Source organism: Oncorhynchus masou, chromosome 22 (assembly GCF_036934945.1).
Source record: "Oncorhynchus masou masou isolate Uvic2021 chromosome 22, UVic_Omas_1.1, whole genome shotgun sequence".
NCBI lineage: Eukaryota > Metazoa > Chordata > Actinopteri > Salmoniformes > Salmonidae > Oncorhynchus > Oncorhynchus masou.
The window spans coordinates 18,218,609-18,237,112 of record NC_088233.1 but is presented as its reverse complement, the minus strand read 5'-3'; the positions used below and the strand labels follow the sequence as shown (position 1 = coordinate 18,237,112).

The window sequence follows — 18,504 nt, the reverse complement described above, 5'->3', positions numbered from 1 at the left end:
AAGTCTCTCCGCAGTTCAACCACTGGGCATTGGGTCGTGGCGCGCTGAAATCGGATCGTTTGCGAAACAGTTCGGGTTAGAACTGGTAGAAATTATCCCAATATATGTGATCATGGGTTATTTAAGGCGTGAGTCAGTTTTCCATTCATGCCCAGTTCTTAATGGCCCACATGAGCTAAAGGTAAGAACAGCATTTCTTCTTTGAGTTAAACCACCGCATTCCTCTTGCAGGCGATCCTGGATTACATTGAGTCCAATAAACTCACTGCCTTCTGAGAAGACAAACAGAGCAGTGACTCTGCTAGAGAAATCGGGAGGAAAGTTAATGTAGCCTACATACTGTGGGAAGAAGTCTATTAGACAAAGCAATTTCTTGAAAATAAACTCCCCTCCCCCTGGGGATGAATTATAGACCGACCACCCAGTTGGCTCCTACTGCCATCTGCTGACAGCTAAGAATCACTACACTATAATAGGAGTTGGTGTTTGATGAGCCCAGTCATGATTTAAACCAGTAACTCATGTTTGAACTTGTTTGTAACCCACAGCCACATTGAACTACAGGGCTGAATGCTCAGAGCTCTGTGGTAAGTCATGTTTATAAAATGTCAAAGGCACAACATTTCTGCAGAGAGGGACTCATTTAATTGTCATAGAAATTATTATTTTTATTCAAGTTGGATTTCAGCGGTTTGCTAGCTGTGACAGTCGTCGGTTTCCTGCCTTAGCGATGGTGATTAGGGCGAGGAGGAAGAGGCCCAGGACCCAGATGCCAGCCACAGGAATCATCAGCAGCAGCAGATCTGGAACAAAGTCAAGACTGTTGAAAACACTTCACACCACCCTGCCTCTAGCTGCAACATGAGCCCAGAGGGGTATACTACAATGTAGGATCAATGATAACAGTAACAGGATCAATGGTAACAGTCTTACATAACCATTTATTTTGAAAATTGAAAGAATGACTCAACCAAAAACATATACCCATGTTGAGCTTTTGTAGTATAGCCCTCTGGTCTACGTCACAATCATACAAAAAAAAAATGCAGGCAAGTAGAGTGAGCAAGGGCAACATTTGAGCCCGGCAAGAAAATATATTTTAATCTTGCGTAGATAACGAAACAAATCCTTACTAGATTGGGGTCGGTCTGGTATGTCAATCCTGATTGGTCCATATGACAGTAGACCTTGAGTTGGGTCTCCACGCACTGCAGCCCTCTTGGTTATAGATTTGCACTCCTGTAGCAGTAAAGCATTAATAAAAGACAATCTTGTATGCCATGCCACCTGAAAATGCATTTTCTTCATGAATATAAATAATATTTGAGCCTTTTTAACCCCTTTTGTCATCCCAATTTCATTGTATTCAAGTGGTAGTTACAGTCTAGTCCCATTGCTGCGACTCCCGTACGGACTGGGGAGAGGCGAAGGGCGAGAGCTGTGCATCCTCCGAAACACAACCCCGCCGAGCCGCACTGCTTCTTGACAATGCTTACTTAACCCGGAAGTCAGCCGCACCAACGTGTCGAAGGAAACACCGTACACCTGGCGACCGTGTCAGTGTGCATTGCGCCTGGCCTGCCACAGGAGTCGCTAGAGCACGATGGGACAAGGACAACCCGGCCAGCCAAACCCTCCCCTAACCCAGACAACACTGGGCCAATTGTGCGCCGCCTCATGGGTCTCCCGTTCGCGGCAACAAAACCTGGAATCGAACCAGGATCTGTAGTGACACAGCTAGCACCGCTATGCAGTGCCTTAGCCCGCTGCACCAAGGGCCAGTGAACTTACAGGAATGCAGGGTTCGTCATCATCCAGGGAGCACAAGCGCACTGTGCAGTGCAGGTACAGGTCATGAGGCTCCACAACAAAGCGGAACATGTCAAAGCTGTACCGGATGGTTGAGGCCTCTCCATTGGCGCCCATTGTCGTATTGAGAAAGGTGACAGTTTCGTCATTCACACACCTGTGAGGGGAGTGTCTTGGGTTGAATAAATCCAAGACCTTCATCAAATTTAACACTGATCTGCCACAATTAGTCGGACATGCCAAATTGACCTCAGCTCAACTGAATTGCTCACAGCATGCTAAATTAATTCTTCATGCCATGTTTCAAGAGCAGAAGTAGGCGTACATGTTCCCGGGGATAAATGTTGATTGTCCACTCACCCATTGCGCAGCAGGGTGTGAACGGAGCCGTCTGACTGGTTGGGTTTGGGGGACTGTGTGGCCCAGCATTCATTCACCCTCAAGTGGAAGACGTCCTCCAGCTCCACGACCTTGATCTCCACATACACCCTGTCCCGGAGGTGGATCAGCGGTGAGCTTTGGAACGCCTCTGTGTAGGTGTGATCTGTGAAGAGGGCCATCTCCACCTTGGCATCCAACTCACCCATCCGCATCACAGTCTCACTGAACCAAAACAGCACAGGATTACTGTGAGAGAAATGCTTGTCATATCCACATTACCTGAACCGGAAGAACTCCTGCTTATAAATCAGTGGTTAGTTCGACATTACTCGCTGTCCCAGATGGCGGTTGCTACCTAGGTAGTATTAATAAAAAGGTAAAAAATTAAGGGTAAGCTAAATATTCTACCAACACTCACTAAGTGAATATTCCTCAATGGCCCACTTGAAAGCCACAACTGTCTTCTAAAAGTTCACGGCTAGGTGCAGGTGGTTTGTTTGAATTTAGAAAATGCCCAGTTAAAGTCAATACATTATCCTCAAGGAAGTAATGCAACAACGGTGTATGCCACCATCTTCCCCATTTCAAATCTTCTCCCATTGAGACAGACAAGTGTCATTCAACACAAAGCTTTATTTCTGAGTCACACTCATGACATGCAGCACTTGTGTGGACACCCACCTGTCTCAATCAATGAGAATAATTGAAATCAAGATTGCGTCACATGGCAAAAGTGAAATAAACAGCATTTTCTAAATTCCAACCAACCACCTACAACTAGCCATGGGGGTTACAAGACAGTGGTGGCTTTCACGAAGAGAATTGAGAAATAATAACCAAGATTAGTATAACATTTACCCTTAACACCATCAACAGCTGGAACATCAGTAATGTCAGACTAGCAAGAATAACTCCTGGACCTATTGTACAGGCTCAAACTAGAGCCCAGAATTGTTCCTGGAGAGGAAACCCAGTATCAAATAATAAGGCAATGTGACAAATTGCATCTCAAGTGAGTCTACTTGTTAGGTCGTGCCAGTAATAGAGCAAGACAAACTTTAAGTACATTAAGTTGTGATCAAGTCAATTTTTAGAGAGTGGGCCTTACCTAGAGAAGGGGATGATGGGGTACGGCAAACTGACAGTGCGGATGTATGGGTAGATACACGTGTACTCAATTTTTATCATTGGGTCTCTTATTATATTTCCATAGACTTGAGGGGCCGACATGAGAGTTAAGGCGTATGCAATGTGAGTGATGTTTTTCTGTTGTAAAAAGAGAGAGCACAATGCCAGTAAAAACAAACTTCCAGCTTCATAAATAAGTCACCACTTGGACTTGCTGCGATAACAAGGGTAAAAACCTCTGCCCTCAAATCGGCGCATGACAACTATAGAGCAGTGTGTTGAGCTTTGAGATTAGGCCTTTTCTGAGACAGGATTATCAAAGGATAATATGAAGTGTGGGATGAATCATACTTACCTCCAGTGGTTTACCACCACAGGAAATGTACTGATCCTTTGATATCCGCACAATGTAGTATGGGACGTTAGACATAACCTCCTTTTGGGCACGACAAGACTCATTCTTCAAGTGCAGAGATTCCATAGGTACTTTGTAGTACTGGAAAAAGTCCTCATTCACCATGATAGTAATGTAGTCTTTGCCACACATGACATTGATGGTAGCAACTAAAATAAATTAAAACAGTTTTAGAACAAATTCCAATAGAACTATTGTAGTTATTCTGGTCTACCAAAATGTTTAAACCTTTGTCACACAGGTCTCCATAGTAGCCAACAGCACATTTGCAGTTGCTTTTGTCGAGGGATAGCAAACACTTGGTTGTGTCAGTGCAGTGTGTGACAGTGCATATTCCTGAGAGAAAACATGACATCAATGGAGGCCACTCATGAAATGATCAAGTAAATACTCGCAAGCTATAGAAATCAGACAAATGTGTTTCTCACCAAGGACACAGTCACAGCAGAAAATGACGAGGACCACAAATACCTGGTAAATTCCACAGCAATTAACCTACATGACATTTAACAGGTTTAATTAATTTTCTACAGTGTAGTTTCTAAACGTGTCCTTTCGTTTCAATACAAGCATAACAGTATCTACACACCTTCAAGTTGAATTTGAGCGCCATTGGTTATTTGCAATCTGTTTCCAAAATATATATTTATTTTTGTACTGACTTGAATTACTGGAAGGTCATAGTAACATAGCCCTGTCTGAAGAATACAAAAAAAAACGGAGCCTTATATACTCAACAGATCGAAAGTCCTGGAGCTGTAATTACCATAGACCTAGGTGATTACCTGAATGTAAAACACCTGTTTATTTGTATCTGAGCAATAAGCCTACTCCCAGTCACACACTTTAATTTCCCTCGGAGCGCCCCAACTTCCATCGAGTAACCTCATTGGCCAAGCACAGAAATGAAGTCACCCCATCTTTCCCAGCCTATCAGCAACCTAATTGCACCAGTCAATTGCAGAACGTCTCAATTTTTTATGGTCTTCCAATGGAGATGGCCTAGGCCTACTCGTCTGCATAGGCTATAGCACTGCTAGGGTACTACCCCCCCTAGAAGAAAGACACAGTGGGAGACGGTGGTCTTGTGTTTACAGCACACACAACTGTTAGACATTCACGCACCACCACTCTGTTTTATAAGGACATTCACGGAAATCTGTAGCTAAACTACAACCGCAACTAACAAAAATCTAAACACGGGACGTTAAAAGTGCATATTATCTGTTATAAACAGGCTTAAATCAAGATCGGTTAAAGCACCATGAAGGAAAGATAGGGAAACTGTGTGCTTGTATTTTATGTAATGCTTGTGTGTATATATGTGTTCAAATGGAATGTGCCTATGTATGGTTTGTGTATGTGTTTGCGTGTGTGTGAATCCATTTCTGGAGCAGATCAAACCCACTCCTGCAGGGATCATTTGCAGTTTACCAAAAGTCTGCGCGCCTCTTTCTTCTGCAGGGTGTTGATAATAGCATAGATCAATAGTAGGATGAACAGCACCAGGACCAGGGGCACGGTCACTATGATCAGGGTCATAACCTTGGCCTCGTTCTCAGCCATCCTCACCACCACATCCACCCCTTTGTCCTTCGCATCAGGTTCATAATCCACATCGTTGGTGTAATCCTAATTGGTCTCTCTGTCCACCTCATCCGGGACTGAGCCAACTGGTGGTTGTGGTTTTGGCCGGTCCACTGTTGGCCACTTGCGGCCTGTAACTGTGTCATCTGTATCTGGGTCCACGCCTGGGGCTCCATCACAGCCCATAAAGTCTTTAAGGATGGATCTGGGGTAGTCTGGGTCATCCTTCATCTTCTGGTTATCAAACCTCCAGTACTTGGAGCCCTTGTAGAAGTATGTGTAAGCTGGGTAGGGAAGACAAATATTGTTGATGCAAATGTTGAAAAGCACCGAGGGAATTTACTGTGGAAATGCTATTTGTTCATTTTTTTCAAGTTTGAGTCATTAGTCTGTTAACCTTCTTTGGGTATGCATCTTCTGCTCCAAATCTTGACAAGTTCATCACACTTCACAGGATACTGTCATTGCAGACCTGTGCTAGTCCTGTTCACCATTAGTAATAGTTACAGTACTGTGAAGGAGAAGCCTTCACTTGGACTAGAGACTATTTTTAATTCTCCTCCACAAGTACCTATCCCTTTTGATGAAAATGGAAAAATGAAAAACTACTTATCTGGAAGACATTTGACCATCATAGTTGTTTATTCACTATAGGAAACAGCTTTGAAAAGCATTAGCTGGGGTGGGAGAGGAGGAATTATGAGGTACCTGCGCTAGACAACCTTTGCCAGGCATTCCATGTGTCCAAACTCTTTCCCCTCTCAGCTCAGTATCTATAGCCTCCCTCCATTTTTTTTACAGCCATTATCCCCTATAACAACTCACTCACCGCCATCATCGCTGAGGAAGGCTCCTTTATTTATTTCACCTTTATTTAACCAGGTAGGCTAGTTGAGAACAAGTTCCCATTTGCAACTGCGACCTGGCCAAGATAAAGCGTAGCAATTCGACACATTCAACAACACAGAGTTACACATGGAATAAACAAAACATAGTCAATAATACAGCAGAACAAAAGAAAACAAAAAGTCTATATACAGTGAATGCAAATTAGGTAAGTTAAGGAAATAAATAGGCCATGGTGGCAAAGTAATTACAAAATAGCAATTAAACACTGGAATGGTAGATCGGCAGAAGATGAATGTGCAGGTAGAGATACTGGGATGAGCAAAATAAATACCAGTATGGGGATGAGGTAGGTAGATAGATGGGCTGTTTACAGATGGGCTATGTACAGGTGCAGTGATCTGTAAGCTGCTCTAACAGCTGGTGCTTAAAGCTAGTGAGGGAGATGTGTCTCCAGCTTCAGAGATTTTTGCCATTCGTTCCAGTCATGGGCAGCAGAGAACTGGAAGGAAAGACGACCAAAGGAGGAATTGGCTTTGGGGGTGACCAGTGAAATATACCTGCTGGAGCGCGCGCTACGAGTGGGTGCTGCTATGGTGACAGCTGAGATAAGGCGGGGCTTTACTTAGCAGAGACTTGTAGATAACCTGTAGCCAGTGGGTTTGGCGACGAGTATGAAGCGAGGGCCAACCAACGAGAGCGTACAGGTCGCAATGGTGGGTAGTGTATGGGGCTTTGGTGACCAAACGGATGGCACTGTGATAGACTGCATCCAGTTTGTTGAGTAGAGTGTCGGAGGCTATTTTATAGATGACATCACCGAAGTCGAGGATCGGTAGGATGGTCAGTTTTACGAGGGTATGTTTGGCAACATGAGTGAAGGATGCTTTTTTGCGATATAGGAAGCCGATTCTAGATTTAATTTTGGATTGGAGATGCTTAATGTGAGTCTGGAAGGAGAGTTTACAGTCTAACCAGACACCCAGGTATTTGTAGTTGTCCACGTATTCTAAGTGACAGCCGTCTAGAGTAGTGATGCTGAACGGGCGAGCAGGTGCGGGCAGTGATCGATTGAATAGCATGCATTTAGTTTTACTTGCATTTAAGAGCAGTTGGAGGCCATGGAAGGAGAGTTTTATGGCATTGAAGCTCATCTGGAGGTTAGTTAACACAGTATCCAAGGAGGGGCCAGAAGTATACAGAATGGTGTCGTCTGCGTAGAGGTGGATCAGAGAATCACCAGCAGCAAGAGAAACATCATTGATGTATACAGAAAAGAGAGTCGGCCCGAGAATTGAACCCTTTGGCACACCCATAGAGACTGTCAAAGGTCCGGACAACAGGCCCTCCGATTTGACACACTGAACTCTATCAGAGAAGTAGTTGGTAAACCAGGCGAGGCAATCATTTGAGAAACCAAGGCTGTCGAGTCTGCCAATAATGTTGTGATTGACAGAGTCGAAAGCCTTGGCCAGGTTGATGAATACGGCTGCACAGTAATGTCTCTTATCGATGGCGGTTATGATGTCGTTTAGAACCTTGAGCGTGGCTGAGGTGCACCCATGACCAGCTCTGAAACCAGATTTCATAGCGGAGAAGGTATGGTGGGATTCTAAATGGTCAGTAATCTGTTTGTTAACTTGGCTTTCGAAGACCTTAGAAAGTCAGGGTAGGATAGATATAGGTCTGTAGCAGTTTGGGTCTAGAGTGTCACCCCCTTTGAAGAGGGGGATGACCGCTCAGCCTTCCAATCTTTGGGAATCTCAGACGATACGAAAGAGAGGTTGAACAGGCTTGTAATAGGGGTTGCAACCATTTTGGCAGATCATTTTAGAAAGAGAGGGTCCAGATTGTCTAGCCCGGCTGATTTGTAGGGGCCCAGATTTTGCAGCTCTTTCAGAACATCAGCTATCTGGATTTGGGTAAAGGAGAAATGGTGGGTTGCCGGGCAGTTGACCGGGGTATGGGTAGCCATATGGAAAGCATGGCCAGCCGTAGAGAAATGCTTATTGAAATTCTCAATTATAGTAGATTTATCGGTGGTGACAGTGTTTCCTAGCCTCAGAGCAGTGGGCAGCTGGGAGGAGGTGCTCTTATTATCCATGGACTTTACAGTGCCCCAGAACTTTTTTGAGTTAGTACTACAGGATGCAAATTTCTGTTTGAAAAAGCTTGCCTTAGCTTTTCTAACTGCCTGTGTATATTTGTTACTAACTTCCCTGAAAAGTTGCATATCACAGGGGCTATTCGATGCTAATGCAGAACGCCACAGGATGCTTTTGTACTGGTCAAGGGCAGACAGGTCTGGAGTGAACCAAGGACTGTATCTATTCCTAGTTCTACATTTTTTGAGAGGGGCATGCGTATTTAAGATGGTGAGGAAGGCACTTTTAAAGAATAGCCAGGCATCCTCTGCTGACGGGATGAGGTCAATGTCATTCCAGGATACCCCGGGCTGGTCGATTAGAAAGGCCTGCTCGCAGAAGTGTTTCATGGAGCGTTTGACAGTGATGAGGGGTGGTCGTTTGGTCGCAGACCCATTACGGATGCAGGCAATGAGGCAGTGATCGCTGATATCTTGATTGAAAACAGCAGAGGTGTATTTGGAGGGAGAATTAGTTAGGATGACATCTATGAGGGTGCCCGTGTTTACTGATTTGGGGTTGTACCTGGTAGGTTCATTGATAATTTGTGTGAGATTGAGGGCATCAAGCTTAGTTTGTATGTGATGTCATCGCTTATGTAGGAGGTGGAACAACATGGTTGGTTAAGGCATACTGAGCAGGGCTAGAGGCTCTACAGTGAAATAAGACAGTAATCACTAACCAGGACAGTAATGGACAAGGCATATTGATATTAGAGAGAGGCATGCGTAGCCAAGTGAACATATTTGTTCAGTGAGTGGTTGGGCTGGATGGGGACATGGCGATTCAGACAGTTAGCAGGCAGATGCTAACAAGCTAACAGTTAGTAGGCCAGGGCTAAACAAGCTAGCAGCTAGTAGACCGGGGCAAGCTAGCAGTTAGCAGGCCGGGTTAGCAAGCAAGCAGTTAGCATGGGCTAGCAGTTACATACCGGGCAGGTAAGCTAGCAGTTAGCAGGCCGGGGCCGGCAGCTAGCAGTTAGTAGACCGGGGCATGCTAGCAGTTAGCAGGGGCTAGCATTTAGCAGACCGGGTTAGCAAGCAAGCAGTTAGCCAGGGCTAGCAGTTAGCAGACCGGGCCCGGCAAGCTAGCAGTTAGCAGACCGGGTTAGCAAGTAAGCAAATAGCAGGGGCTAGAAAATTAGCCTTTGGGGGACGTCGCGATGGGGGTAGGACTGTTTTTGCCTCTTCGTGCGGTGACGTCGCACCTGAGGGGCCTGTAGAGCGTCTGCTAAATGACTTAAATGTAAATGTAAATGTAGTCCTCGGGCAGATTATGTCGGTATTCCAGTCGTAGGGGATCTGCGGGGTTCCATGCCCCATACCGGCTGTTGAAGGGGTCCGGATATTGTAGCCCAGGAGTATATTTCGGTGGTAGCAGAGGATGGGACCTTGCCCCACCTGGAGACAGGTTTCGGGTAGTCGCTGTCACCGGTGCGAAACTCTTCATCAAAACGCCAGTATCTGCAGGAGAGGACGGTGACAAAATGGATCATGAAACCGTGTGGTACAAAGGACGAATGACTCACAAGAAACTCCATTTTCTTCAGTTCTCGGTCTTTCAACACTCAGGGCCAAATCTCTTTTCGTGTTGGACTAACCCCGAGCTGACAAGGTACAAATCTGTCGTTCTGCCCCTGAACAGGCAGTTAACCTACTGTTCCTAGGCCCCTGAACAGGCAGTTATCCCACTGTTCCTAGGCCGCCATTGAAAATAAGTATTTGTTCTTAACTTACTTGCCTAGTTAAATAAAGGTTAAAAAAATCAAATAAAAACATAGCTGCCAATCTGTTTCTCAAACTAGACACTCGAATGTACATGCCCTCTTGGTCAGTTGTGCACCGGGGCCTCCCACTCTTTCTATTCTGGTTATGAGTCCATTTGCGCTGTTCTGTGAAGGGAGATCTTCAGTTTCTTGGCAATTTCTCACATGGAATAACCTTCAATTCTCAGAACAAGAATAGACTAATGACTTTCAGAAGAAAGTTATTTGTTTCTGGCCATTTTGAGCCTGTAGTCGAACCCACAAATGCTGAACTCAACTAGTCTAAAGAAGGACAGTTTTATTGCTTCTTTTAATCAGGACAACAGTTTTCAGCTGTGCTAACATAATTACAAAAGGGTTTTCTAATGATCAATTAGCCTTTTAAAATGATAAACTTGGATTAGCTAACACAACGTGCCATTGGAACACAGGAGTGATGGTTGCTGATAACAGGCCTCTGTACGCCTATGTAGATATTCCATCAAAAATCTGACATTTCCAGCTACAATAGCTATTTACAACACTAACAATGTCTACACTGTATTTTCGATCAATTTTATGTTATTTTAATGGACCAAAAAAGTGTGTTTCTTTTAAAAACAATGACATTTCTAAGTTACCTCAAACTTTTAAACGGTAGTATAAGCATGTGTGTGCATGTTTATCCATGCGTGTGTGTGTGATGGCTGTGGGGGCCTGAGGGCAGGCTCCTCACCATATATCTTCTGTATTCCATTCCTATCATCCTCTGGGAGTGAGAAGATCTTTGTGTCCATGTACTGGTAAAGGGGAGCCATCAGAGTGCCCCAGAACCAGAGCATGGCCTAGCTCATGCACCGCAACCAGGAAGAGGTCAATACCTGGAGGGAGAGAAATGGGAGGCTGCCAGTGGTATCCATACTGCATGGTTGACATCTGTCTGCTGGCTTGAGACAGGTAGCCAAACCTCCGCCACCACGACTACAATTATACAACAGAGATAGATAGATGGCGTGAGAGCTAGAGAAAGAGAGACAAATAGAGAGACAAGAGAATTGAGAGCAATATCAAAGGGAGAGCAGTTAAAATATATAGAGAGAGGACAGAGAAACAGATGGTTTCTATTACTTCATGGCATTACTCTTTGAGTCACACCTTCTTACTGGCAGTTTAGATAACCACAGGGTCGGCCCAACAGATAATAGGATAGAGCAGACGTCATTGGGTGTAAGAGTAAAAGCTTTGGAATGTAAGCATTTAACCCAAAACAAAATACTGATATACAGATTTTAATACATGTAAATTACAACACAAATTCGACATAAACCGTCTAAATTCGACTGTACAATATATACCATTAATATCAGTGGTGGGCCGTCAGGGCCAGCAAGGCCTTCTCTGCTGGCCTAAACATCATCAGAATATAATTTTTTTTAAATATATTATTTTCCCACAAATATGTATTAAATTATTCCCTAGAGTAAGAGTTACACTCTTCATTTCATAGCGTTCCTCTTGGTTGCACAGCTTCCAACCCCAGGTTGAGATTTGGAGGGCTGGTCTTTATGTTAGATCTTTTATCCAATCATATTCAGCCATCATGTGTTGCCAGGGGTCTAAAATCTGCCCTCAGGCCTTCAGAATCAACAGTGCGGGTGGCTTGTAGCTTAAAGTGAATGGAAATTAAAATTTAGTGTCAACCAATCAGCTTTAGAGTTGGCTATTGTACGCCTGCTGGCTGGCTCCAGTGTTACACAGGAGCCAGCTTGCAGGCGTAGTGCGTGCACGTCTTTTGATTGGATTACCAATATTGAGAGGCAGGTCCTATATGGACAGGTCTCAGAACTAGGAAACTGAAATTGATCAACGAATTAATTTGCGTACTACTAAGCTGTTTTTTCAACCCACAATGGCGGAAGGAGAAGATATCGATTTGGTCGAGGATATAATTATAACGCCCTTCTCAAGACAAACTTTTCAAGAAAAGTTGGACATTGTCAGGAGAGGTAGATGCCGACGCTACAAAGCCTGTCACAGGCGGGAAAGGGGTTCGTTCGCCACTTTCAACTATGGGTGCTATCAATGACTCACAGGCTCCGAGAAGCACTGCAAACTGTACTGCTGGGAATGCCTATTATTTGCAAGTGATCGATTTAGTGTTTGGAGCCACACTGGCTTTGCAAACCTGAGTTGTCTAACCAAGGCAGCAACGAGACACCAAAGTACGGCTGGGCACTTACAAGCAATGGTGCTTTTGAAAACTTTTGGGGACACCCGAGTGGATCTACAGCTCAACGAACAAGCGCGCAGGGCAACGAAGCTGCACAATGAAAAGGTATTGTACTCTTCCCCTGCAATTCTCTGAATAAAAATGTCAATTTCAAGGTGACGCAACGCCTGGTTATACTGCGTTTGTCTAAATATATAGTGTCTAGAGCCATGGCATCATAATGATGGTAATAAGAGGTGGATTAATTCAGGTGGGACTGTGTAGGACTTCACTGAAGGCCCAGGCCCCAGAACCACGGCACGCTACTGATTAATATAGCCACAAGCAGACGTGTGTCTGGCTGTAAAGTCTGGCGTACAATATTAATATACCACTGATAATCCAATGGAAACAAGAGACCCAGCCAATACAGCATAGAGAGCTTGCCTTGCAAAAGCCTTGACAGGGGAATTTAAAAACAAATGGGCCCACTGAGCACAACCAGAGAGCTCATACTTTCTCTGTAAACAAGCATGCACTGCACGCCTGCACACATAGACCCATACACACACACACAAACAGAGAGAGGGCAAGAGAGAGAGAAATAAAAGCAGCTTCAGGCCACCAAAATGGTGACTCAGGGTGCTCATTCTGGATATCTTGCACAACATGCCTGCAGGATAAGCAGTACAGTAGATGAGGAACACATTGTGGTTTACAAGCATGTAAATAGGGGTTAACCCTAGAGGTCAAACTTTTACACAACACACGATTAGTCTTAATAATCTGCCTGCCATGCATGAAGTGGGAATGTTGCCCAATATCCATTATTGGAAAGGTCAAGGGTCATACATGTGTGCATCAAATATGTCCATGAATCAGCGCATGAGAAGTCATTAGATCACATAAAATGCAAGATCAGTTTAGATTACCTGACCAGGATAAGAGATGGTCATGCAACGTTTCAGTTAAAGGAAACTAAGTTCATTGGCCACAATTCTACATATTTACGCACCATAAAAACGTCCATATTTTGACATTAAAGGACACACGTATACAACATACTGTACCTCTGCGTTGAAATGGTCTTCGTCCGCATTGGTAACAAGCCTGTTGCGCAAGAGCAAGACGATTAAGGCCATTATTTGTTTCCACAGCCTCGGAGAAGCGCTTCTCCAGAGAGATGCCATTTTTATGCAGCCTCGTTCGCCCGTGCAATGGACTGTCATTCAGATGTGATTGAAAATTGCCGTCAAGTGATCTGCTATGTGACTGCATAGTCAAACTCTTTGGTTGAGTTCAAAATCCAGTTTGTGTTCAAGTTCTCTCCGCAGTTCAACCACTGGGCATTGGGTCGTGGCGCGCTGAAATCGGATCGTTTGCGAAACAGTTCGGGTTAGAACTGGTAGAAATTATCCCAATATATGTGATCATGGGTTATTTAAGGCGTGAGTCAGTTTTCCATTCATGCCCAGTTCTTAATGGCCCACATGAGCTAAAGGTAAGAACAGCATTTCTTCTTTGAGTTAAACCACCGCATTCCTCTTGCAGGCGATCCTGGATTACATTGAGTCCAATAAACTCACTGCCTTCTGAGAAGACAAACAGAGCAGTGACTCTGCTAGAGAAATCGGGAGGAAAGTTAATGTAGCCTACATACTGTGGGAAGAAGTCTATTAGACAAAGCAATTTCTTGAAAATAAACTCCCCTCCCCCTGGGGATGAATTATAGACCGACCACCCAGTTGGCTCCTACTGCCATCTGCTGACAGCTAAGAATCACTACACTATAATAGGAGTTGGTGTTTGATGAGCCCAGTCATGATTTAAACCAGTAACTCATGTTTGAACTTGTTTGTAACCCACAGCCACATTGAACTACAGGGCTGAATGCTCAGAGCTCTGTGGTAAGTCATGTTTATAAAATGTCAAAGGCACAACATTTCTGCAGAGAGGGACTCATTTAATTGTCATAGAAATTATTATTTTTATTCAAGTTGGATTTCAGCGGTTTGCTAGCTGTGACAGTCGTCGGTTTCCTGCCTTAGCGATGGTGATTAGGGCGAGGAGGAAGAGGCCCAGGACCCAGATGCCAGCCACAGGAATCATCAGCAGCAGCAGATCTGGAACAAAGTCAAGACTGTTGAAAACACTTCACACCACCCTGCCTCTAGCTGCAACATGAGCCCAGAGGGGTATACTACAATGTAGGATCAATGATAACAGTAACAGGATCAATGGTAACAGTCTTACATAACCATTTATTTTGAAAATTGAAAGAATGACTCAACCAAAAACATATACCCATGTTGAGCTTTTGTAGTATAGCCCTCTGGTCTACGTCACAATCATACAAAAAAAAAATGCAGGCAAGTAGAGTGAGCAAGGGCAACATTTGAGCCCGGCAAGAAAATATATTTTAATCTTGCGTAGATAACGAAACAAATCCTTACTAGATTGGGGTCGGTCTGGTATGTCAATCCTGATTGGTCCATATGACAGTAGACCTTGAGTTGGGTCTCCACGCACTGCAGCCCTCTTGGTTATAGATTTGCACTCCTGTAGCAGTAAAGCATTAATAAAAGACAATCTTGTATGCCATGCCACCTGAAAATGCATTTTCTTCATGAATATAAATAATATTTGAGCCTTTTTAACCCCTTTTGTCATCCCAATTTCATTGTATTCAAGTGGTAGTTACAGTCTAGTCCCATTGCTGCGACTCCCGTACGGACTGGGGAGAGGCGAAGGGCGAGAGCTGTGCATCCTCCGAAACACAACCCCGCCGAGCCGCACTGCTTCTTGACAATGCTTACTTAACCCGGAAGTCAGCCGCACCAACGTGTCGAAGGAAACACCGTACACCTGGCGACCGTGTCAGTGTGCATTGCGCCTGGCCTGCCACAGGAGTCGCTAGAGCACGATGGGACAAGGACAACCCGGCCAGCCAAACCCTCCCTAACCCAGACAACACTGGGCCAATTGTGCGCCGCCTCATGGGTCTCCCGTTCGCGGCAACAAAACCTGGAATCGAACCAGGATCTGTAGTGACACAGCTAGCACCGCTATGCAGTGCCTTAGCCCGCTGCACCAAGGGCCAGTGAACTTACAGGAATGCAGGGTTCGTCATCATCCAGGGAGCACAAGCGCACTGTGCAGTGCAGGTACAGGTCATGAGGCTCCACAACAAAGCGGAACATGTCAAAGCTGTACCGGATGGTTGAGGCCTCTCCATTGGCGCCCATTGTCGTATTGAGAAAGGTGACAGTTTCGTCATTCACACACCTGTGAGGGGGAGTGTCTTGGGTTGAATAAATCCAAGACCTTCATCAAATTTAACACTGATCTGCCACAATTAGTCGGACATGCCAAATTGACCTCAGCTCAACTGAATTGCTCACAGCATGCTAAATTAATTCTTCATGCCATGTTTCAAGAGCAGAAGTAGGCGTACATGTTCCCGGGGATAAATGTTGATTGTCCACTCACCCATTGCGCAGCAGGGTGTGAACGGAGCCGTCTGACTGGTTGGGTTTGGGGGACTGTGTGGCCCAGCATTCATTCACCCTCAAGTGGAAGACGTCCTCCAGCTCCACGACCTTGATCTCCACATACACCCTGTCCCGGAGGTGGATCAGCGGTGAGCTTTGGAACGCCTCTGTGTAGGTGTGATCTGTGAAGAGGGCCATCTCCACCTTGGCATCCAACTCACCCATCCGCATCACAGTCTCACTGAACCAAAACAGCACAGGATTACTGTGAGAGAAATGCTTGTCATATCCACATTACCTGAACCGGAAGAACTCCTGCTTATAAATCAGTGGTTAGTTCGACATTACTCGCTGTCCCAGATGGCGGTTGCTACCTAGGTAGTATTAATAAAAAGGTAAAAAATTAAGGGTAAGCTAAATATTCTACCAACACTCACTAAGTGAATATTCCTCAATGGCCCACTTGAAAGCCACAACTGTCTTCTAAAAGTTCACGGCTAGGTGCAGGTGGTTTGTTTGAATTTAGAAAATGCCCAGTTAAAGTCAATACATTATCCTCAAGGAAGTAATGCAACAACGGTGTATGCCACCATCTTCCCCATTTCAAATCTTCTCCCATTGAGACAGACAAGTGTCATTCAACACAAAGCTTTATTTCTGAGTCACACTCATGACATGCAGCACTTGTGTGGACACCCACCTGTCTCAATCAATGAGAATAATTGAAATCAAGATTGCGTCACATGGCAAAAGTGAAATAAACAGCATTTTCTAAATTCCAACCAACCACCTACAACTAGCCATGGGGGGTTACAAGACAGTGGTGGCTTTCACGAAGAGAATTGAGAAATAATAACCAAGATTAGTATAACATTTACCCTTAACACCATCAACAGCTGGAACATCAGTAATGTCAGACTAGCAAGAATAACTCCTGGACCTATTGTACAGGCTCAAACTAGAGCCCAGAATTGTTCCTGGAGAGGAAACCCGAGTATCAAATAATAAGGCAATGTGACAAATTGCATCTCAAGTGAGTCTACTTGTTAGGTCGTGCCAGTAATAGAGCAAGACAAACTTTAAGTACATTAAGTTGTGATCAAGTCAATTTTTAGAGAGTGGGCCTTACCTAGAGAAGGGGATGATGGGGTACGGCAAACTGACAGTGCGGATGTATGGGTAGATACACGTGTACTCAATTTTTATCATTGGGTCTCTTATTATATTTCCATAGACTTGAGGGGCCGACATGAGAGTTAAGGCGTATGCAATGTGAGTGATGTTTTTCTGTTGTAAAAAGAGAGAGCACAATGCCAGTAAAAACAAACTTCCAGCTTCATAAATAAGTCACCACTTGGACTTGCTGCGATAACAAGGGTAAAAACCTCTGCCCTCAAATCGGCGCATGACAACTATAGAGCAGTGTGTTGAGCTTTGAGATTAGGCCTTTTCTGAGACAGGATTATCAAAGGATAATATGAAGTGTGGGATGAATCATACTTACCTCCAGTGGTTTACCACCACAGGAAATGTACTGATCCTTTGATATCCGCACAATGTAGTATGGGACGTTAGACATAACCTCCTTTTGGGCACGACAAGACTCATTCTTCAAGTGCAGAGATTCCATAGGTACTTTGTAGTACTGGAAAAAGTCCTCATTCACCATGATAGTAATGTAGTCTTTGCCACACATGACATTGATGGTAGCAACTAAAATAAATTAAAACAGTTTTAGAACAAATTCCAATAGAACTATTGTAGTTATTCTGGTCTACCAAAATGTTTAAACCTTTGTCACACAGGTCTCCATAGTAGCCAACAGCACATTTGCAGTTGCTTTTGTCGAGGATAGCAAACACTTGGTTGTGTCAGTGCAGTGTGTGACAGTGCATATTCCTGAGAGAAAACATGACATCAATGGAGGCCACTCATGAAATGATCAAGTAAATACTCGCAAGCTATAGAAATCAGACAAATGTGTTTCTCACCAAGGACACAGTCACAGCAGAAAATGACGAGGACCACAAATACCTGGTAAATTCCACAGCAATTAACCTACATGACATTTAACAGGTTTAATTAATTTTCTACAGTGTAGTTTCTAAACGTGTCCTTTCGTTTCAATACAAGCATAACAGTATCTACACACCTTCAAGTTGAATTTGAGCGCCATTGGTTATTTGCAATCTGTTTCCAAAATATATATTTATTTTTGTACTGACTTGAATTACTGGAAGGTCATAGTAACATAGCCCTGTCTGAAGAATACAAAAAAAAAACGGAGCCTTATATACTCAACAGATCGAAAGTCCTGGAGCTGTAATTACCATAGACCTAGGTGATTACCTGAATGTAAAACACCTGTTTATTTGTATCTGAGCAATAAGCCTACTCCCAGTCACACACTTTAATTTCCCTCGGAGCGCCCCAACTTCCATCGAGTAACCTCATTGGCCAAGCACAGAAATGAAGTCACCCCATCTTTCCCAGCCTATCAGCAACCTAATTGCACCAGTCAATTGCAGAACGTCTCAATTTTTTATGGTCTTCCAATGGAGATGGCCTAGGCCTACTCGTCTGCATAGGCTATAGCACTGCTAGGGTACTACCCCCCCTAGAAGAAAGACACAGTGGGAGACGGTGGTCTTGTGTTTACAGCACACACAACTGTTAGACATTCACGCACCACCACTCTGTTTTATAAGGACATTCACGGAAATCTGTAGCTAAACTACAACCGCAACTAA

The 18,504-nt window shown here is 44.3% G+C and overlaps 2 protein-coding genes across 4 annotated transcripts; both read right to left on the bottom strand.

The window, feature by feature from the left end:
- Positions 1-9: 9 nt before the first annotated feature.
- On the bottom strand, positions 10-6,069 carry LOC135509119 (uromodulin-like). Its single transcript, XM_064929480.1, has 6 exons — positions 3,674-6,069; positions 3,299-3,456; positions 2,170-2,412; positions 1,792-1,966; positions 1,134-1,239; positions 10-803 (listed from the first exon to the last, which is right to left on the bottom strand). The coding sequence occupies exons 1-6, from the start codon at positions 3,863-3,865 to the stop codon at positions 685-687; spliced, it is 993 nt and encodes a 330-aa protein (XP_064785552.1). The 5' UTR covers positions 3,866-6,069; the 3' UTR covers positions 10-684.
- A 3,407-nt stretch (positions 6,070-9,476) lies between these two features.
- Positions 9,477-17,512, bottom strand: LOC135509118 (uromodulin-like). Of its 3 annotated transcripts, none has more exons than XM_064929478.1 (8): positions 17,259-17,512; positions 16,884-17,041; positions 15,753-15,995; positions 15,374-15,548; positions 14,717-14,822; positions 13,334-14,386; positions 10,791-11,074; positions 9,477-9,773 (listed from the first exon to the last, which is right to left on the bottom strand). In XM_064929478.1, the coding sequence occupies exons 1-6, from the start codon at positions 17,448-17,450 to the stop codon at positions 14,268-14,270; spliced, it is 993 nt and encodes a 330-aa protein (XP_064785550.1). In that variant the 5' UTR covers positions 17,451-17,512; the 3' UTR covers positions 9,477-9,773; positions 10,791-11,074; positions 13,334-14,267. The 3 variants fall into 3 exon arrangements, with proteins under 3 accessions (XP_064785550.1, XP_064785551.1, XP_064785549.1); XM_064929479.1 differs by having other exon boundaries at positions 10,936-11,074; XM_064929477.1 differs by having other exon boundaries at positions 10,791-10,935.
- Between the last annotated feature and the right edge of the window lie 992 nt (positions 17,513-18,504).